General features: G+C 44.8%; 1 protein-coding gene across 2 annotated transcripts in view; it reads right to left on the bottom strand.

The window, feature by feature from the left end:
• Positions 1-23,129, bottom strand: part of SEC62 (SEC62 homolog, preprotein translocation factor) — a 670,644-nt gene that overhangs the window by 24,990 nt on the left and 622,525 nt on the right. For both annotated transcript variants that reach the window (XM_069618540.1, XM_069618541.1), the window contains one exon: positions 4,072-4,191. In XM_069618540.1, coding sequence (XP_069474641.1) covers positions 4,072-4,191 — 120 coding nt within the window. The remainder of the gene's footprint in view (positions 1-4,071; positions 4,192-23,129) is intronic.

Below are 23,129 nucleotides of genomic sequence, written 5' to 3'. Positions count from 1 at the left end.
AAAGGTTATTGTGCTTACGTTTTGAAGCTCTATGTTCGAGTTTCCTTAAAATATCATGATTAAGACACTCCAACATTAGGAGAGTGTTGACAAGTATATCTGTGGTTGGAGCCCTTATTTGTTCCATATTGTATTCATCTACCAACACAAAGCCAGACAAAAGAGCGGAATCGAAACTTAGCAAGAAGCAGCTCATGCCTAGGAATTCGAGGTCAACCCAAGGAAGGGAGGAGAGCGGCAACTCCGAAGAATCGGAACTTAAAGAGCATAGCAGCCTGCCCGGGAAGGTCCAGATAAGGAGGCCCAGGCAGGTGGTGAGGCCGAAGAGAGAATCAAATACGCAAATAGATGGAAAATGAAGCAGCTTCATGGTATACAGACACGTGACCAGCCAAGCGCAAAGAGGTACCAACGTCTGAGGTCACCTAAAACCATAGGATGCCATAACTTTCCCTGATAAGAAGCTACAGTTTCGAGGCCATCCTCAGCCAACTAACTTACACATAGCCCTAAAGTACTAATTCATGGAAGGGAGGCAGGGTAAATCTTGGGGCATGCCGCATCTGGGTGAACATTCTGCATGCTGCTAATTAAAGTGGAGATTTATGCTTGGGGGTGTAACTGACCCAATCACAATGGACCAAGTAATCTAGGGTCCTATAGTTAGCAGAACCAATGAGATGTCGTAATTGTAGTGGTGTCTAGCACAAGTGATGTAGAGGGATGGCGTAGACGCCCATCCGATAAGAGTTATCCAATCCCCACACCCCGTTACCATATACAGATATAGTACCTATACTTAAGTTACCTTTTCGAACCAATAGACTTGCATGACAAACTTTCGAGTGTTACACGTCAATGATGACGACTTTTGCCTATAAGAATTGCTGTTTGTATGAAGATGGGGGAAGTTGAAGCGAGACGGGCGATCGCATCACTGATGATTTCCTAATGTTTCCCTGTTTTTTATACTTGTCATTAAACGGACTTCCCTTTGCAAAACCATTTGAGTTGTCCTTATTGATTGGTGTTGGAGTAAGAGAATCCTGCATCCCATCCACCTCAAGGTGGAGCTATCTCGTCTTAAAGTACTCGAGGGTGAACTCTGATCCCATGGGCCAGTCAGAGGTCGCTCCGCCCTCTTGTACACGTCGACAAAGGCGTCGATGAACTAGTGGTCGTCCACAGAGCCGGCTTCGAGGGCGTCTAGGTGCTCTTCGAAGATTTGCCCTTTGAGGTGCATTGGGTTTCGGACGGCGTCGGTGACCTCGAGCAGTCGACTCGACTGGTCTTTTTCACTCAGCATCCGGGAAGGTTCTCAATCCTTCCTTCTTCGATCACCCGGGATCGAGGGCGCGCGAGTGTCGGAGCGATAACACTTCCGGCCGGCTTCCAAAGAAGGCGCGGACCAAGGCTTGGCTTTCTCGAACACCTCCATTATTTTAACTCTGAATGCTTCCCACTCTTCGGAGGAAGAATGTTTTGTGGGGCATTTCATCCTTTTTGGGGATTCGTCCGAGGACGAGGTGGAAGGGGACCTGTGGCATCTTTTCTTCGATTTTTTTGTGGAAGACGACGAGCGATGGGAATCGAATTGGGACCTGGACCAATGCCTTTCGCGTCGAGGAGAATTCTCCTGACGGGACCTCGACTCGACGCTAGAGGCTTTCCGGTCAGATTTACGACCTACCTGTAGTTTTCCCTTCCTCTCTCACAAGGCCTTCCCTGTCATCGTCTGACACTTCGTACAGGCCTCCATGTTGTGGCCTTCCCCAAGACACCACAGACATTTTCGATGCAGGTCCGTGATCGACATTTTCGAACTGCAAGATTTACACTTTTTGAAACCCGATCGCGGGGTCGTAGTCGGCGTCAATGACGAGAACATGTCGATATATACCAGTATTATTAACTGCATCACAGAACTCGAGGCGCGCCGAATCTTCGAAGCAACATGCACCGCGGAAAAATGGAACTGAGGCCAATGGGCGCAGCGCGTGCTACTTGTATACCCGATGATGTCACCCTCGAGGGACCATCGACTCGACGACCTCGACGCACGGGCGACCACTGCAGAGAAAAAAATAAGTAATCCGTAGCAGCTAAAGTTGGATGGAATACATCGAAGACTAGTAATACATTGGAGGACACAATCCACTTGAATGTATGTTTCTGATGTCTCTTAATATGGGCCATGCCCGTGGTTGACTCTGAGAATCTAACGCCCAGGTTATCAAATTGCTGGACTGCACAGTTGAGCCAAACGTTTAAAATGAAAATGCCTCAGAATTGAGATTATTCAAAAACAGGACGAAGTAATAGAAATCTCACAAAATTGGCCACAGGGAAACAAAAAATAGGAGTACAGATCAAGTGACCAAGCGCTGTAACGCTGACACGCTGCACTGCAGCTCAGCGGTCAGTACTCAGCGGATACTCGCGCTGGGTGTGCATGCTGGTGCGCGTGGCAGCGGAATATGTAGTCAGAGGGGGCGTGGCTACAGGAGCTATATGAATAGAGAAGAATAATTAGCTTCCTTGAAGATAAATAAATCGTTTTACGTGGTATATTAAGTCCAGTATGAAGGATAATATACCCAGCAGGTCCACAAGCAATTTGAGCACTTTAAAACAGCGTACTGTGCAGACGTGCAGTCAGTACTCAGTGGGTACTCGTGTTTGGTGCGCACGCGCTGGTGTGCATGGCAGCTGAATATGTAGTCAAAGGGGGCGTGGCTACAGGAGCCAGCAGATCCACAGTTGAAGATAGGTTGAGAAGCCACAGGAAGCAGTTTGAGCGCATTGAAACAGCGTACTGTACAGACGTGCAGTCAGTACTCAGCGGGTACTCGTGCTGAAGGGTTTATAAAAGCTTGAAAGAAAAACATTTCCACCTGCACATGTTGAGGAGACAAAAGGGAAGCCGCCGTAAAGGTTATTAACAAATTGAGGAATTATCCGGGAACAGGCATTCTCTTAATGAGATGGATTATGACCTCCCCACACTCTCCATACTGTACAGGAGCAAGGCCCGTTGGGGCCTTGGTAGGCCGCTGACAAAGTTTATTGAGACAAGTCGTTGTAGTCGACGAATGGTCTTGTCCTTGAAAGCCCTCACCGAAGATCTTGTGGTGTACAGTTATCAAAAGGACATAAACAATTTCTAACTTTAAACTTTTTATATAAGTAATGGCGCTAGCCAGAAGGAGGAACTCTGCAACTAGCGTCCTACTATGATGGTCGGAAAAAAACAATCTGAGGGAACTCAACGCCTGAAAGACCATGGGTACAGTGGACATCACACTAAGGATAGTATAAGTGGCAAGCCCTGTCGATGTCCCTTTTCGAATTTCGTAAACAAAAAATGTAATACTCTGCGGCTACCACTAGGTGTCGGCCTATGCATAGCATGTGATCTATGCAGATCCACAAGCCTCAAATATCTTTATAAATGTGTGGATATTTTGGGAAAATTGCCTAAAATAATCAAATTTTACTCACTGAATAAAGGTAATTAAAAAAAAGAAATACGCTACTGTATGGAAATTAACTGCTTTTTCCATGAAGAAAAAAAAAATAAAGGACCAAGAATTAAGTAGAGGAGTGTGTACACATTTTTAAGAGCTCTGTTTGATAACCTAAATACCTCAATGAGTTCCCGTCTCTGTGGAAAACACAATGCTGGTAATATAGCATTTCAAAACTCTGCAGCATTGGCAAAAGTGCTTGGCCCAAAGATGGGACATACAAGTAGGAGTGATTACTGCATTCGGCACTGGTAGTAGGCAGAATCCTAGATTTTTACTACATTAAAAAATCTATTACCAAGACTGAGATAAAGTACATTTCGTTAATGGGGAAGACAACTGGGGAACTTGTTTCTAAAGATTTTACAAGTCCAAACCACTGCACATCAGACCTTTTATATTTATGAAGACAAAATATAAGCAGATTGATGAAATCATTACAAGCATACCTTAACAGTGGTTACTTTTTAAAACTTTATTCATAGTAATTTAGGCAAACCAATGTATTTAGAATCATTCTTCGTTGTAACGAAAGTATGCTTACCAACAGCAAGAAGGAGAATACTGGCCACAAAACATCCTGCACCAACACTGAGATAGTAAACGCCTACTCTCATTTCTGCAGGCCAAAGAGGGAAAAGTGTTGCGGCAATCACAGCAATAACTAAAATGAAGAACAGTTAGAGATTAGATGAACGATACAAAATGCAAAAAGAAACACATCTACTGTTGAATTCCACCAGTGTTTACCTTTCTTCATATGACATGTGGGCCATGTGGTTGCTATATTAAGAATCGCCAGAATCAATCAATGAATGTTACAAATTACAAGCATTACAAATCACATGCTGTACACAAAACATCAATGTAATCATGATGTTAGAGAGGCTGCAATAATGAAAGACAGATGCAGAGGGTTACCTTGCCTAACAAACATGTTGCAAGATTCTGAAATTGCAGGAATCTCAGAGATCCAGCAGAAGTATAGGTTTTTAGAAAGCTAACTGACATGGACATTACGCCGCACGAAGTCATAGGCTCCATAAACGTTTTAATCACCATAGCCCAAAGCTAAACCAATATTAGAATTCCACTAAGGATGTGAATCGGTAAGGGGAGACCATGAACACATTCAAGTGTCTCTTTGCAACTAGAACGTCCATGCATACAGTATATCATAAAAGGCAACCAGGTGATGCATTGCGGGGTAATTAACAAGCAGTATAAGTATTTAAAATATTTATTTCCACCCTTCTCTGTCATTAGCTTTGTGTGTAAATACGTTTAGGACACACAGTGCTAGGGGTATGTATTAGTTATTTTCTTGCAGTATTGTCATCATTCATGTTATTCAAAAAGAAGTATATTAGGATACAATGCATGTATTTTATAAATGGATGCATTTTATATAGTACAATACAAACGCCTTTGATCCCACCTGTTTAATGCACATGGCAGGTAGAAAGCATAACAGACAACAGGGTAGCTGGAGGAGTGATGCTACTTCAAGGCATAATAAGAAAACTGGAAAAGGCACCTTTATTAATTTTTTTTAAACTCTTTATTTCACATTTTCAGCAAATTACAATAAACAGAATGAACATCCCAGGCCATTGAATTGCAAATTCATAACAGAGGAAAACAAAATATAATTGAAGTTCAAACCATAAATCTGTATTTCATAGATAAAACATCACACTGACCTTAAACAAATCCAGATGCATCAAACAAATGACAACACACAAAACAGCCACACAGACAACATAAGCCCCCCCCCACACATATATAAATGGTAAGAATGGTAATAAACTAACGCACTCCACTCCAAAAATCAATTTAGCATCACCCATAAAGGTCAACAAAGCCCCCCCCCCCACATTTCCTCAAAGAGTTTCCTTGCTTTGTTTACAATACATTGTTTTCTCAAAGCTGGACAAAACCTTAACATCCAAAATCCATTCCTCCACCGACGGTTTCTTCCGCGTCTTCCAGACCCCTAAACACCTGTTTAGCCGCCACCAACAACGCTTTGATTACCCCATACAACATCACCCAACTCACGTTCCGTCCACCCCTGTACAATAATAAGATGACCGCTAAGGGATTGCGTGGATAAACAATGTCCTTTATGTTAAGACCTTCGAGGAACTTTGTTTTCTGTTCCCACCCCTGCCATATTCAAGAACGAATAACAAAGTTGGACCCAAATAAAGGAATGCAGAACCCTCATCTAAACGCACGCTATTCTGCAAAAATAAAGAGGCCGCGCTGGAGACTGGTTGAGGACTGGGAAAGTTTGTACAAAAATTGACAGTGAGTAGTATCCTGTGTTACCCAGACAAGAAAATGGCAAGTTAAAGCAAAACCACATATCCAATCTTCGTATTTTCCTTGTGATAAAGCAGATTTTTTGCGGATTTAATTACACCAATAGGTCACTAGTAGGTATGGAGAAGGGGACTGAATATCAGTGCAGAAATATGGGCTGTTGCCACACTATGAATTTTGTCGAGGGTCACATGAAAGAAAAAACGCATACAGGACTTCCCTGATTTGCAGATGCGAACATCATCCCCTGGGGAGTCTAGCCCATAATGATCTGATATACATGATAAGTAAACACAGAAAAAGTAAAAAAAGTTGTGTTTGGGGACAAAAAGGTCAGTCTGTGAAAGCCACAAGTAATATAGTTAAGTGATTTGAGGATAAACTGTGACCAAAGGTTTTGGCTTTGGGACAGTTTTTATTGTCTGATAGTCAATGAGAAATCGGAGTGAAAACGTGTAAAAATGTACCTACACATGAATACCATATACATGACAATAGACCTACAGAACCACCAACCACTATACAATCATGAGACTCGGCCTCAGTGATCGAAATATCTATTAGTCCAACTTTAGAGGATTCAGAAGCTGAGCCTTCTACTAAAATAGAGCCTGGGTAACTTGAGACACAACATCTGCATTATAAAGGAGTAGATCACAAAGCCAATGGTTTTGTATCTTGGAAGGGATACTCTGATAACGTTTGAGTCCACTGCCCACAGGCAATGCTGAATGGAGAACACATCACTGCTGGTATCCATAATTATGCAATTAACGGAAGGCTCTGAATGGCTAGAAGGAAGGATTGGGATTATAGCTGAAGGAGTAGTTAATAGTGTGCCCAAGACTAATTGAAGGATGGATAGGGCAACACATTATTAATCACTTTAATCAGCCAATCCTGAGGTATCGGCCATGTGTGGGATATATGATTCTCGGGCATTTTGAGCATGCATTTAGCAGCAAGACATGGGTATTGCAGTACACAAGATGGAAATTCACTGCTGGGACGACGAAAGATATTTTCATATTCCACAAGTAGAAATCGAAGAATGACTTGGATGAGCCCAATTTAGCGAATGAAGGAAAGGGAGGCACGGAAAATGACTTCTTTATTCCTTATTCTCTGACACAATGTTCATTTGTTTCCACAGTACTTGCAGCTCACTAGTGGAAAGTTACTGGTTGTAGGCTTATCACATCAATAAGGAGAATATTTGATGTGGCAGCATTTATGCATAGCTAATTGCTTCACATGCATTCCTATAGGTAAAAGATCCTTTGCAATTTCAACAGGGTTACCACATCAAGGGATTTGAGCATCATATTGTGATAGCAGATCTATGAATGCAGTAGCAAGAGTAATGATCATCGAGAGTGTTTTATTACAAACGAATTTCCCCTACTAGTGAAATAAACCAATCATCATCTTTGTAGCATTAAATCATATTGAAAGCGTGCTCCCCCGCCCCGAGACTGGAACAAAGTGATGGGAGCTCATTGTTTCGGATATTTGCCCGAGATACGATTAGGAACTCATGATCTGCTAGTGTTGCAGCCATGGGAGACTGTTTAGCCTTGACAAATACCATCATGAGTGTTAAAACCTGTGTTCAAATATGAGGGTAAACCTTCTGCTTTGCAGATACACCAACAGGCTCTGTCGCTATTTGGTGTGGCTCTTGCTCTCTGCCCACAGAGAAAGGGCCATCCTATTGGATTTTGTGTCCTGAGGCACAGACATCTTTGTACACCCTCACCCCTGGACCACAAAAATGGAGGGTTCAAGTCGCTCTGGTCCCCCCTTTAAACACAGTCACAACCCATAGGTTCATATGTTGCTATGACAGCGACTAAAATAAGCATGGGAACTCCCTTGAGTGGCCTTTATCCACTACCTGTGGTGGTGTAAGAATTAAGCAATAAGCCCTGAGCAGGGAGTCATTACCATAGTTACAGTCCCAAGTGGAGCGAGGGCCTTAATGAAGGCCCTGGGGCGTTACCTGAAGTGGTAATTCCCCCCCTACTCTGGGCTATTGATATTAGTACCCCAGCTCATAAGACCGGGGTACTAAAAGCATTTTTTTTTCTGTTCTGAAATGCTCTGGCATTTCGGAACAGAAAAAAAAAGCAAAAAATGGCCACCGGGAAGGCAAAACGAAGTCAGTTTTCCCTTTACACAGCAGCCATTGAAAAAAGTAAACAAAAAAATGCCCGCCATGGACACGGGAGAAGGGGACTACGCGTAGTCCTATCTCTCTTTCCATGGCACCCATTAAAAAAGTAAACAAAAAATGGCTGCCATGGAAAGGAAGAAGGGACTACGTGTAGTCCCTTCTTCCTTTCCATGACAGCCTGTCAGATATCGGAGCAGACCCGCTGGGGACAGAAGTGTTCCCAGCGCATCTGCTCTTGAAATGGAATAAAAAGAAGGTAAGTGGGGGTGGGGTGGGAATTCTGTGGATGGGGGGTGGGAGGAGAGAGGGGGGGCAAGACCAAACTTATCTCGTTCCCTGGCGGGGGAAGATAGTGGCCTCCAACAGTGAGGGGACTCGGAGTGGGGGATTAACACTGGTAATACCCCGTTCCAAGCCTCCTCATTGGCTGAGAGGCTGCCTCCCCACCCCGCGTACCAATAGCAAAGAAATGGCATTTCAAGGGCAAAATTTGCTTTCTATGAGGAAGGTATGCAAGCTATAGTATAGATGCAGGGCAAATAAAAGTATTTCAGAAGGCATATGAAAAAGGTGGCTTTACCCCAGCATAGACAAAGAACTCAGATGAGCAGTCCCACAGACTGTACTGAAGCTTGTATACAGGGCAAAGATTGAAATACGAGACAGATACACTCACCATATTATAGAGGATACAGATTAGAAATTACCAGGAAGGTGCATGTATCAAAACAGACAGATTAGAAAAGGGCCATGGTTTTCAAGTGGGGCTGCCATAAAATAGCTACAAAATAAATGGGGGAGACATTGTTGCAATGCTGAGAACCTCAGATCGGGGATATCCTCTCCCAGTGGTGTGTGTTCCCTTGCAAATAAAAACAGGGAAAAAAGAAATGTCCTATGCATTTCGATCCATATTTGGAACCACTAGATATTCACATATGGGATTGTTGGTTATTTTTATATGTGCTGTGCCTTATGTGAGGGGTCAGAAAAGCAAGGAGGACAACTTTGTGAAGATTGTTCAAAAGATGCCATTTTATTAACTCAAAAGGTTGGATAAACGCCTCACTATCCCTACCCTCACAAGGATTTCCCTGTCTAAAATAAACTAAAGGAAACACTAATAAAACGTTTCTGTTCCTCACCCTTGCACATACAACAACGCAACAAGAAAATATATGGCAATTCAAATAGAACAGCTATGTTCACAGCGCGACAACTGTCTCTCCTTATAATCTGGGTGAATTCCCCTTCCCCAGTTTTATGCAGGATTCTATTCAACAGTTCCAAAAAGATCAGGAAATCCTGTCTTGCAGCCACGTTCCAGTGCAGTTCTTTTTGTTCCAATTTGAATTCAACCAACAGTTCAAAATTGTTCAACACTCTTTCCACTTTTGACAAAAAGCTTAAAGCAACTTATACTCATAAATCAAGGATGCTTCCACAGTTCATTAGGATCAACAAAAATGTCTGTCAGGATAATTCCTTAACAGTTCACAAAATACTTGTTTTACCAATTTTAGATGCTTCTGCAGAAGTTCACACAACACTTGCTTCAGCAAAATACATTTTTTCAGCATGACACACAAACATCTTAGTGGTTCTGTGTAAGGTAAGATTTGTATAGCAATGATAAATCTTCCTGACCTGCATCAACCTCATAACGTTTTGCTTTTACTGGTTGAATTATTTGTCCTTATACCTCTATGAGTGGGAACCTTTTCCCACACTCACAGAATATTTTACTCTTTTTATGGGTGCCGTTTTTAAGACTCTTCATAGTGTCTTTTAAAAGTTATCCTGTTTCACAACTTTTTGGCAATAATTGCCTATTGTTGCCGGGTTGCCCTAGGGGCTCTCCTTTAAGTTTCGCTGGCTAACCTTGTGAGAACTACAGTTCCCAAGGGTAGAAAGGATCTTTGGATCCTTTCTACATTTTATTAGGCGAGACCAGCACCAGCCACCTTATGTGGAGTGCTGTGGAGATACCGAGTGTCCTGTTTCTCATTTTAAATGTAACATTTATGCTACAAGGACAAACGTACCTTTAATGACTGGTGGGTGTGAACCTTTTTATTAATTCGGAGCACTTGTACCGGGGGCCGTTTCCACAGCCCAGGTTAAGGCACCCATGGGTGCTCCTCTTACCAAAATGGCACTGTCTTTTTTTTCACCATTATAGTGTTGCTTGTCCTTTCTTGTTCCTTCCCCTGACCTCCAGTGTGGGAAATTTCTTTGTGTGATTTTTATCTTCGGCGACTGTCCTGTGGACTCCCCGCCCAGGCCCCAGAGTGTCTGTGAAAGCAGAAAGCAAGGGAGGAGTCCAAAACTCTGCAGTCCTTTGTCTTCCAGCCTAAGTGTGAGAATCCAGTTCAAACTGGGAGACTAGCTGTCCTGAAAGGATTGCCAACCCCCAAGTTTGAATGTTGCAACGCTGCTTGATTGGCTGGGTTCCTGCATAAAAGTCTGATTTTGGAAGCTGAAGAGGTAGTCGACCACTGGAACCAGAACCGAAGAGGAGCTGAGACGATTTCCAAGCGACTGGATAGCCTACTGCAGCCCTTGCTTCAACTCGACCTGGGGACTCCGAAAACGACGACCATAATCCAGAGCCTGGTGCGTCCCTCTAGACTCAAGAAGACCTTCATTTTGAGCCATCGCACGCCGTGCTGTGGCCTTGCGGTGCTGCAATACCCCAATACCCTGGGACCTCAAGCCATTGTGCAGTGCACAGTCTTCCGAATCTAGCTTAAAGTTCGTGGGCATCCTGTTGTATCTCCAGAGGCATGATTCCAGTCCGAAAAGTCCCCTCACTAAAGTGCTGGACCTTGCATACGACAAGAATCCGACGAGTGATATTCTGTCTTCTTCTGTGCTCCTGAAAAAGGTCCCAAATCGATAGAGCCGCATCCAGTCGCGAGGGAAACCTTGCCTGGAGGGTTTCCCGTGATCTGTGCTGCAAAAGTCCTTCCAGTGTCCTGTCTTCTTGATGTTGGAATTCAATGACTGGGGTTTTGGCTGCAGATCATGAATTCGTCCTGCTCAAAATCTTTTTCTGTTCGAGGTACTGTGCTGGCTTGGGTATTTACTTTACAGTATTCGTACATTTTTTTGTTTTTATTTGGCCGAATGGTGCATTTGACCGAATTTGGCCTGTACCATTCGACTGAATAAAAACATACAAATTGGCTAATACATACCAAACATGTGGAGCGGGGCTTGCGGGGGTGTGTCCCGGTCCTATATTCGGTATGTATTACCCTATTACCCTTTGGGGGTTGCAGGGTGGTCCCCCGCTACCTCAATATTGGAAGCGGGAGACAGAAAAGAAAAAAAAAAAAAAGGGACCCTGCGGCGCCGGATCCGACCTGCGTGTCAGGGACAGATCTGACGCCGCAGGTAAGTAGGGAAGGGTGTTAGGCAGAATTGCATGCAGTACCCTCTGGGACCACTTACACACAATTAGGACTACAGGTGTTAGCCAAACACAACCTTTGGTATAAGTCTGTACCACACAGTTTTTGATAGTGAGCTGAGCAGCTAGGCTTATCTCAAGAGTGAATGTGAGCAGTACAAGTAATTACACAGAGGACTTTCAATCACAGTGGTTCAAGTAGACACTCAAGGTTTCTTGGTAAAACACTTATGAATTTATTACACAATCATTTAGAAAACATTTCACTAGGAGAAGGCAACTTAATATTATATACCAATACACTTAAATACAAAACTCTAAGATTTTGAGACAGTTTGAGCTCCCACGAAATAGGAGCAAAATGGCAGTTCAGTTACTTAGCAGTGAGCAAAAGGGACAAGTGAAGTAGAATAGATCACATATGCTTGTTAGTCCAAATAGTTTCAGTTCACCAGAAGAGTTCAATTCAAGTCAATAGGCCAGGCCAAAGTCAATGGCTAGTGTTCTGGGTAGGCAGGAGCAGTTCTGGTATCAAACGGTAAAGTCTTTGCAAAACTTCTCAGAAGTAGCTTAGGCAAAAAAGAATCAAATGACGGGCCACAAGCTGATTAGGCCTACAAGTTGGGAATGTTTCATGAACTTTCACTGCGAGAGTGGCGGTCTCTCAATCGGGTTGGCACAGTTCCTTAGTATGAAGAACAAAATGCAGCTGAAGGCGTTGGTTCCTGGTAGTTCCTGCAGAACTCACAGATCCTGAGCCTCAGTCGTGGGGACAAGATTGACTCCTACACTGCACAGGATTGTCAAAAAAGGCAAACAAGATGGAGTCACTTCAGTTCCAGTAGCTGGAGATTAAAGCGCACAAGCTGGTATCCCTCTTCCTGGTTAATCCTAACCAGCCTTGAGAATGGTATCCAGGTGCCTTTACAAGTTGATTGTCCCACCAACTCAAAGGAAGAAGTCGTCCTTGAAGGGGCTTCTCTGTCGAGATGAACTTGGCAATTCAGACCTGCAGGGCTTCACCGGGCAAATCAACGGTCCAGGAGTTGCAGCAGCAGTCCTCTTCCAGCTCTTCTTCGGTTCTTTTGTTACAGTGGCCGACTCTGCTTTCCAGTCCAAGAGACTCGCCTTTTAAACAGTTCTTTCAATTTCATTCCAGCCTAGCTGTCACTCACCCAGCAGGGTGGCTGTCCTTGCCGGACCGTCAGCCAGCCAATCACGCCAGAGTGCATTTGGGTCCCCTAAGAAACTAAGCACAGGGAGTTTCGGGCACCTCCCTCACTTCCTGCCCACCCCAGATACTCAAGACGCCAGAGGTGGTCTTCAGTCCTGAAGCCCGCCAAAGGCACACAAACAAAGGTACCAAACCTGGTTTGGTGTGCAGAGACGAACACTAGAAGGAACTTTCCAAAAAGAAATGGTGAAAAAGACTGGGACCCATTTAAACAAAGGGGCTTAAGGTGCCATTCTTAAAAACATGGCTCCCGTGATTTTTAGCTACCGGTGTTCGCGGTCGAGAAAAATCATGGTAGTTCGTTGTAAAACCACTGCCACCAGCCTTTTCAAAAGGAAAGGTTAGCATTTAACTGCTACATGAGTTTCTAGACACATGGGGACACTAGGTAACCCCTCCAGCACTGTATAGGAAGATAGTATGTGCTGGGTCTAGGAATTTAAAAAGACTAGTAAAGTCAATTTAACCTTACATTCTCTGGGAAACAGTAGTTTATCCCATAGAAGGTATTTAAATCTTTGGGAAGTCTAAAAAGACATCCCTGTGTCACTGCACTGAAAAGATGCCTATGGAGTTATCTTAAAACTCCATAACAAAAAGAAATAAACACAGAAAACAAAAAGATTTAAAAAGTTCAAAGTCCCAAAGTCCAGCAAAAGAGCTTGGGGTCTCTAAGGTAGAGAGGAATTAGCACATTTTGAGAATTCTCCCTAAGAAAGGAGGCTTGGGGAATTGGTGAGTGCGCGTTTGAACCTCTGAGAACTGATCCCTTGCAGGTTTTTTTTCCCATGAACAGTTTGCCGCGAGCAGTTCTCAGACAGTCAAACACACCTAAACCTCGAGCTACTGTGCGGTGCACGTCCGTCCGAATCTCGCTGAAACTTAGTGGGCATCCTGGTGTATCTCCAGAGACACGAATCCAGTCGGAAAAGTCCCCCCAACTGAGTGCTGGACCTTTGTAACGACGAGAATTCAACCGCAATTTTCTGTCTCTCCTGTGCTCCTTGAAAAGGTGCCAAATCCACAGAACCGCATTCAGCCACGAGGAACACCTCGCTTACAGCCTTCTTCATCGATCCCTGCTGCAAAGTTCCTTCTGAGGTCTTGTTTTAAGTCACCACAACTAGAACTAGGAATCCACTGACCAGGTATTTGGCTGCAGATCCTGAAGTCCTCCTATTGCAAAATCTTCTTCAATGCTGAGGTACTGTGTTGGCTTGGGATCTTAATTCTCTAAGGATTCCTCTGTAATTTTGTGGTGTTTTCTGTGATTAGGATTCCTTTCGTCCAGTGCACCCAGGCCCCTGCTGGAGTCCTCCTAAGGTGCCTTCTGAGAAGGCCGTGGATCCTCATCTGAGTACTTACTTGTTCTAACAGTCTTGCTTAGGAACTCTGACTTGTGCTACTTAAGAACATATCATGACCTGCCTGTTGGACACTAGACCCTAGTGACCCCCCCCACTCCTTCTGCCACTGAGAACACTCATGCTCCAAGAATAAGGCAAAGACTTCTAAGGATTGGGCCTTTTGCCTAGAAAAGAGAATAACTGTTTAAAAGTTACTTACTTGCAAAAGAAGTTGGTTGGTAACTGTAACTCTGAGACTCATTACCTTAGAAATGTTCTGCTATTCTGAAAAGTATATGTAACATCTTTCTTTCCTTAGAAACAGTTTTGCCATTCTAACAGAAAGTAAAAGTAAGGTTATATTACTCACCTGTGATTTGGTTGTGCGTCTTCCCAAAAGTAATGCTGTTGGTTTCACTTCATTATTCCTGTTAGGATAAATGTATGAGTGTCCCTCAACTGGGTCTTGCTTCCCTGACTTGCTGTTAGCCTGTCCAGAATAAGTCTGCCTTAGGTTTTACCTACCTAGAATAACCTTGGGTCATTCATAAAGAGTAACATTGGGTTTTGCTTTCCCTGGTCTGTTTTAGACAGACACAAAAAGAGTCTTAGCTTTACATCTGCCTTTAAGTAGCTGATAGTTGCTGTAAAAAGTGTATAGGTTTTACTTTCCTTGAGCATAACTGTTTTATCCTAAAATAAATTGGAGTTATTGCTTCCCTTAGTCTGTGAACTGAAAAGCAACTGTAATTGAATATTACACCACAAGGTCCAAGTCCCCCAGAACAACCGTGTTATCCTTAATCAGAATTATAGGCGTTTTACTGTTCCTAGAACAAGTGTTCCACTATTCACAAAAAGTATATTGTCCAGTTGGGTTTCTAAGTGATTTCTTGCTGAGCATCACGGTACAACTGCTAGGGTCTACTACCCTTATATTACTGAAAGTAATCTAATAAAGTAACCATTGGGTTGACTTCCCTAGAACTCCTGTTAGGTGTTCCAAATTAGGTTTTATGGTTTGGTGTGTGTACCTTCAAGCAAAATGTTATGTTTTTCTATAATGTGTTTATATGATCTGTGATGGTACTTATTTCCCCCAAGATTTATCTGGGCCTACTTGTATTTAAACAAACCATTTATTTTTTACAATACATAGTCTTTCAGTGTTTCTTTGAACCATTTGTACTGATTCTACAGCCCTCTTTCCCTCCTAAAATAAGCCTGGCTGCTCTGTATTATGCTACCATGAATGTGGTACAGCCTTATACGAAGAGTGGAGTCTTGTACTCTCTCAGTTGAATGGTTTTACTAAGCCCTAAATTGGACTTCAGAAAAACTGTCCTAACATTCTCCCACTTCTACTTCAAGAAGCACACCACAGTAATGACTTCCACCTGGCCCACTCACCTGCCAGGCCTACTACTACAAGGTCCTCTGCCCTGGTGTACTCTCCTGCTAGGACAGAATAAAACTAACTATAAGTACTTCTGTGGTAAAGGCTATCTTCCAACAAGTTAGCAATGTCTCTTGCTTCACAACATCAAGTTTAAGTATTTTTTCTAGGAAAACAAAAAACACATTGAAGCTGTTTGTTACACACTTATTATTGCCACACGCAACGCAGGTTATGCTCCACTCCTGAATAGCCCCTGTCAGAAGGACAGCCCTCCTACCACTCTCGTTTCCCCACTTCAGCATCAACCAAATGCTGACAATGGTTCTCTGTCGCTCTTACACTTCTTTGGCAATGTGGATTTAAGCCTGTTCCTCTTATGACCTCCTTTACATAGGGGTAATATGTTTTACAAACACTTGGATTCTTAATTGCCCCCTTTTGGCTTGCGCAATGTTTTTTTTAAAAAAAACTTTCTTTATTGGCATGAGGCAAGGTCAGGTATGCAAAAGAAATACGGTACAGATAACAAATAGTATTACAAATAACTGAGAGGCACTACATCAAGAGGGTAACATAAGGAGACAAGCAGGATTTTGCACATTTCAGAAACACTGAGGAATAGCGGAAGCTAGGAGTCCGATGGGGGAGAGGAGACTAGCTCAATATCATCTTTACTGTTCAAATAGCTACAGAAGTCAGCCCAGATATTTTTAGGGTGGGAGGTCATGGGGAGTGTGTTGATATAGTCCTCTTCACACATATGAGTCCAGGTGAGGGCCTTCAGCCACATTTCGAATGAGGGGGGGAGGGTAGGGGGAGGAGCGGCACTTCCAGCATTGTTATATGCATTTTTTAGCTACAATAACCCCAATATTCAAGAACTTGCACACCTTCCTCAGCGCAGGCCCATCCCATAGACCGAACAAAACAGCAAGATGGTCAGGTGCAATGTGGACCCCAGTTATTTCAGCGAGAGCGTCCAAGAAGGCTTTCCAATAGGGCCCCAGTGCATCACAAGAACAGAACATGTGCATGTGATCTGCTTCCATGGAGTTACATTTCGGGCAAGTGTGGGCTTGGCTATGTGCAAATTTCCCCACTTTGTGCGGAATGTAGTATAGGCGGTTCAGAAGCTTGTATTGAATGCACCGATAGAAAAAGTTACCTTGTAACGTTCTTTCGAGGGGACGTTCCTCTGACGTATTTCTTATCTTGATAAATTACTTCCAGCTTGCTGGCCTCGGAATTTCTTTTCAGTAGAGGGTGCTGCGCGTCGACGTCCCTCGAGTTGGTGTCTCTCGACAGCCTCTGTATCGGCGCCGACATCATCGTGCGTATAAATAGACTCGTGCAGCGTCCGGTGCTCAGTTCGGTTTTGAAGCTTAAAAGTAGCTGTGCATGAATTGGTTATTGACCTTGAAGGAGCGTAAGCTGCAACATAAGGGAAGTTTTACTGAGGGGATGGATGGGAGGGGCGATAAGGAATACGTCGGAGGAACATCCCCTCGAAAGAACTTTACAAGGTAAGAAGTAACTTGTTCTTCGAAGGGATTGTGTCCTCCGAAGTATTCCTTATCTTGATAGACTTCCATAGCAGTGGTGTGTAAACGGAGGTGGGAATAAAATTGTAATATTTCCCTTAAGAATGAACAGAGTGTAACACAGCTTTGCCAAATCTTGTCTCCTGGCTAGAGGAGGAATCCAGATTGTAGAATTTTGTAAAGGTATGTGCGGACGACCATGTGGCAGCCGCACATATGTCTCGAATCGGTATACCTCTTTGGAGGGCTGAAGAGGCTGCGATACCCTTGGTTGAATGAGCCCTAAGGTGTTGAGGGGGCTCTTTCCCTGCCAATTTGTAGCATTCTAGAATGGCTAAAATAATCCATCTTGAAATGGTCTGTTTTGGGATTGGAAATCCTAATTTGTGTCCTGCATAACCTATAAACAGTTGGTCTGCTTGCCTTATCCTTGCAAGTCTGCTTATATAAAAACTCAAGGCTCGCCTTGGATCCATCCTATGTAGCCTCTCTTCCTCTTTCCCTGGATGGGGAGGAGGATAGAATGAAGGTAAGGTTATCTTCTGAGTGATGTGGAATTCAGAGACTACCTTTGGGAGGAAATTAGGCTTCACTTGTAGGACAACTTTGTCTTTGTGAAAAATTGTATGAGGTTTGCAAGATAGAGCTTGTAATTCGCTCACTTTTCTGGCAGATGTCAAAGCCACTAGTAAGATTGTTTTAAGGGTGAGAAATCTTAATGAACAAGAATGGTGTGGTTCAAAGGGAGTACCCATCAGGAAATTTAAGACTGGATTTAAGTCCCACAAGGGAACTTGAAACGCTTTGGGGGATAGACATTAGTTAAACCCTTCAGAAATTGAATTATTAGGGGTAATTTGAAATATGATGGCTCCTCCGCAGTGCGCTTGAAGATCGACAGCGCTGCAAGGTAGCCCTTGATCGTACCAACTTGAAGACCTGAATTCGCCAAATAGAGCAAAAAAGAACACCATTGGTGTACCGGATGAAAAGGGTTCGATATTCTTTTCTCTACACCAGCTGCAAAACTTGTTCCAACGGCAGCGGTATAAAGTCTTTGTTGCTGGCCTTCTAGCCGAAAGCAACACCTCAATGACGTCATCTGGGAGGTCCCAATCCTTGTATCTCAACCTCTCATAAACCAAGCGTGAAGGTTGAGGGTTCTGATGTCTGGATGGAGAACCTGACCTCACTTCTGCGAGAGAAGATCCTCCCTGTGCGGAAGACGAATCGGAGGGCAGATGGACATGTCCAGAAGGTCCGGGTACAACATTCTCCTAGCCCAGTCTGGGGCAATAAGGATCATAGTCTTCCGGAATCTTCTCAACCTCCTGATCATCTGAGGAATGACAGGGACCGGAGGAAATGCGTACAGAAGTGGAAACTCCCAGTCCACAACAAACGCGTCCCCTAGAGCTCCTCTCAGGGGAAATTCCCTTGAACAAAACTGATCACACTTCCTGTTGATACTGGTGGCGAACAGATTCACTTGAGGGGTTCCCCAAAGGGTGAAGATCTCTTGAAGGACTTCCTGAGCTATCACCCACTCGTGGGAGACTGTGCTCTGCCTGCTCAGAGCGTCCGCTCTCAAGTTCTTCTTTCCAGCTAAGTGAACTGCCGATAGAGAGATTCCTTCTTGAATTGCCCAAAACCAGAGCTGCATCGCCGCTCTGCACAGTGGCAGTGATCCTACGCCTCCTCTTTTGTTGAGGTAGTGCATGGCCACTGTGTTGTCCGTCATTATTAGGACATTTTTCCCTTGTACAGATGGGAGAAAAGCCTTCAGCGCTAATCTGATAGCTCTCAGCTCCAACAGGTTGATATGTAGTCTGGACTCCGATGGAGACCAACGACCGCTGATGGTCAAGTCGTTGGCATGGGCTCCCCACCCCGTGAGTGAGGCATGAGAGACTACTGTTATCTCCGGCCATAGTTGCCAAAACAGTTCTTCTATGAAAATGTTCTCCTGACAGGCCCACCACTGAAGGCCTCGAGCCACTTTGTCCGGGACCTGAAGGAGATCTGTCATTCTTCCCGAGAATTGTGACCAGTGGGTTCTTAGTGCCCACTGGAGGGATATCATTCTCAGGTGAGCCTCTGGCACAAGGAAGATGCAGGATGCCATGCGGCCTAGTAACCTCAAAAAGTCAAAGGCTGGGAGACGTTGGGCATTTTGAAACTTGGTGACCATCTGCAGAATATCTTGAGCCCTCACCTCTGGTGGCGAGGCTTTCCCCAGGGAAGTGTCCAGGACCACTCCGATGAACTGGAGTCTCTGTGATGGTATCATCTGTGACTTCTTTAAATTGAGGGAGAATCCCAGTTTGTGAAGGAAGTGGCAGACAATCTAGTTGGACCTGAGCTTGTTCCGAAGATACTGCTCTGATCAACCAATCGTCTAGGTAGGGATAGACATGGATCCCTTCCCTCCATAGACTTGCAGCCACTACCGACATTAGCTTGGTGAAGACCCTCGGGGCGGAGGTCAGCCCAAATGGCAGAACTCGAAATCGATAGTGAGAGTTGCCAATAGCGAACCTCAGGTATTTCCTGTGTTTGAGATGGATTGGCACATGGAAATAAGCATCCTGAAGGTCTAGAGATGCCAGCCAGTCCTGAATCTGGAGGGCCTGAAGGATCTGAGAGAGAGTTACCATCTTGAACTTGTCCTTCCTGGAGGAATTTGTTCAATTCTCCTAAGTCCAAGATGGGTCTCAAGTCCTCCATCCTTCTTCGGTACTAGAAAGTAGGGGGAATACCAACCCTTGTTTCTCTCCGCTACAGGTACCGGTTCTATGGCACCTTTCTCTAGCAGGTCTAGAATCTCCTGCGAAAGGAGCGGATCTGGAAACTTCAAAGAGTTTTTTCCCGGTGGATGACTCTGAGGGGTGCGTAGAAAAGGCAGGCAGTAACCTTGGGCAACTGTCTCCAATGCCCAAGCATCTGACATAATAGCCTGCCATTCCGTCTGATGTTGAGTTAACCTGCCCCCTACTGGTGTCTTGTGAGGAGAAACCTCAAGAGTGGTTTAGAGGCGGCTGACGCAGATGCCGAGGGCAAGGAGGCACCTGCTGCTGCTGCGGCTTTTGCACTTTTAACCCGTCCACCACGGGTGAATCGTTTTTGGCCCCTTTGAGCCGGCTGTCCTCTGCTTTTTACGAATGCGGAATAAAAGCGAAAGTTCCTGAGGCGCGATACAGAGTTTGACGATTTGCAGCTCCAAGAGATTTCGCTGCTGCCTTGGATGTTTGTAACTTCTCTAGGCTGTCATCAGCCTTCTTACCAAACAAAGAAGTGCCGTCAAAGGGCATATTTAAAAGTCTGGCCTGTACATCTGGAGCAAAACCAGACTTTCGCAACCACGCAAATCTGCAGATTGTAGTACTTGCCTCCATGGCCCTGCTGATACTGTCAGCAGAATCAATGCCAGTTTGAAGGGACTCACACATTGCGTCTTTACCATCTATAATGATGTGAGGAAATGCTTCCCTTTCCTCTCCTTCCGGGAGACAGTCAGCCGCAGATGAGGCACACTCCCAAAGTGTATGCCTGAATCTTGCAAGCGTGCAAGTAGCATTAATGGATTTCAGCGCCATGCTACATGCCGAGAAGACTTTTTTTAACATAGCATCAAACCTTTTATTATCCCGGTCTTGTGGAATAGTAGGGTATGCAGATCTACTGTTTGATGAAGTTGCTGCTTGTACAACCAAACTCCCTGGAGTTGGATGTTTGCTCAAATATTCAGGGTCAGAAGCAGATACCCTATATTTGGCAGATAGTTTTTTGTTGACTGCCGGGATAACCTCAGCAGTTTCCCAGTTGACAGATATTTTTCTCTGCAATGCAGCATGAAAGGGAACCACAGGATCTTCCTGTGGGCCTTTAAGTAAAATGTCTGTATGATCATCCTAAGGAAAAGAAGGTGAAGGTGTAGACTACCCCATGAGCTCTATTATTCTGGCCATTAAAACCCTTTAAGGGGTCTCAGCATGTTCCCCTGGGTCTGGTTTAGCGAATTCTACTTCTGCAGAAGTATCTAAACCACTTGCCACATGCAAAGAGTCTTGAAGATCTTGAAGTATAGGTGTAGTGGTCCTCTGTAACCCAAAGGGTCTTTCATGGTCAGAATCCTCCCCATCGTCCTATATAGAGGACAAAGCTCTGAAATAATCTGACCTTGGGTATGGTTTAAAATCCTTTTCTAGAGCAGAAGGGGCCAAGGTTGTAGTCAACGGTTGAGAAAACGTCAAAGCTGTCAACGCGGAAGTCAAAGGCTTTGATGAAACCGAAAAAGGCGGCGAAAAAGTATGAAGAGGTCTCGAAGAACTCGAGAGGATTGGAATCCTACTCTGAGTCGTCGAGGTGACCGACGACATCCTCGAGGTCATGGTCGAAGCCCTCGGTACGTCTACTGACTGAGTTGTAGTAACAGCAGCAGGTCTGTCCTTTATCAGTGTCGACAGCGGCAGCGAGGACGGCATCGATTCGACCGATTTGTGTGTCGACACGCCCTTCGATAAAGGCGTCAATGAGTCGAAGGAACCTTCGACGACAGCGTCGATAACGCGGTCTTACTGCCTTTGCTCGAGGGTTCATGACGCTCTCGGGCAGTTTCTTTCGCTGGGTGCAACGACTTTCGGCATTTTGATTTTTCGGGTCTTTCACCCAGGGTATCACCTCTATCCGTCTCCGAGGGGGTCGAGGCCGCTTTCTCGAAGACGCGAAGCATTTTTTTACGGAGTTCCTCCTCCCACTTAGCTGGAGAGCTGTGTTTCGTGGGGCAGGTGACCCTTTCCGGGGAAGTGGAAGAAGACTAAGAAGAGGGAGATCTACAACGCCTCTTTTTCGAGTGTTTAGCTCTCGAAGACTGATGGGAACCGCTTCAAGACCTTGAACGGGAATGTTTCCTGTGACGGTGAGGAGACGAATGTCTCGACTCTGCTGAGGAAACTTTCAAAGAAGGTGAAGTTTTAAGAGTCTTACCTCTTTCTAGCTTCCCCTTACGCTCCTTCAAGGCTTTCGCCGTCATGGACATACAGTCCTCGCATTCAGAACAGTGATGCTCCGATCCCAGGCACCACAAACAGATCCTGCGAGGATCCGTCAACGACATTTTCTTCCCACAATCTCGACACTTTTTGAAGCTGGACCATGGGGTCGACGGTTCGGAAGAGGAAGCCATCAAATGAAGAAGATATCTTTGAGGAATAATAATAATATATTTGAATAAAGAACTGAGCAACACGATTCCGAGGCCCACAAAGCGCGGAAAAACGGAACTGAGCAACCGACGCTGTGCGTGTCTATTTATACACACAATGACGTCGGCGCTGATACGGAGGCTGTCGAGGGACACCAACTCGAGGGACATCGACTCGCAGCTCCCTCTACTGAAAAAAATGTCCAAGGCCAGCAAGCTGGAAGTAATCTATCAAGATACGTCGGAGGACACAATCCCTTCGAATCTTGCATTTATTGAGACCTTTCGTGTGTACATGCACATCCTCCCACACGTCATCAGTGATAGCCAGACTCAGTTCATTACCCCATGCCTCCCGCGATGACAGAGGAGTGCCACTCACCTTTTCAAGTAACATTTTGTATAGAGAGGAAATTAGGCCCCTACCCCAGCTGAGTTGGCTATGTTATGAATTTCAGGAGAGTCTAGGGGTTCATTGGGGAAGGAGGACCAGATAGCACAGAACGCCGCCCTCAATCTGAAATATTGTAGTAGTTCCAGTGCCGAGCCAGAGTGACCAGGGCGCCATGTCTGCGGGGGTGATACATTTCCCATCGGGATATAGGTCGGTCAGCACACGGTAGCCTAGGCCATGCCAGTGCCGCATAAGAAGTTTGTCGTGGGTTGGGCTGAGACCCGGGAACTGCCATATAGGGAGCAACTTATGGTATGGGCGGGAGTCAGACTGGGTTTACAGCAGCCGTCTCCACGCCATGGCTGTGGCAGCCATGGGGTCCGCCGGGGCATCGGCGCGATATGTATGGTGGAGGACAAGTGACAGAGTGTTGACCTCTTTGCTTGCTAATTTCTCCAGTTTCACGTGTGGAGGGGGGTCTTATATTGCGTACCAATGTGTAGCGTGTTGTGCTTGTGCAGCTATCCAGTATCGAGCAAAGTCAGGGGCCGCCAATCCCCCTTTCT

The sequence above is a fragment of the Ambystoma mexicanum genome, chromosome 10 (genome assembly GCF_040938575.1).
Source record: "Ambystoma mexicanum isolate Mex_15411 chromosome 10, UKY_AmexF1_1, whole genome shotgun sequence".
NCBI lineage: Eukaryota > Metazoa > Chordata > Amphibia > Caudata > Ambystomatidae > Ambystoma > Ambystoma mexicanum.
The sequence above is the reverse complement of the archived record's forward strand: the minus strand, read 5'-3'. Positions and strand labels throughout refer to the sequence as shown.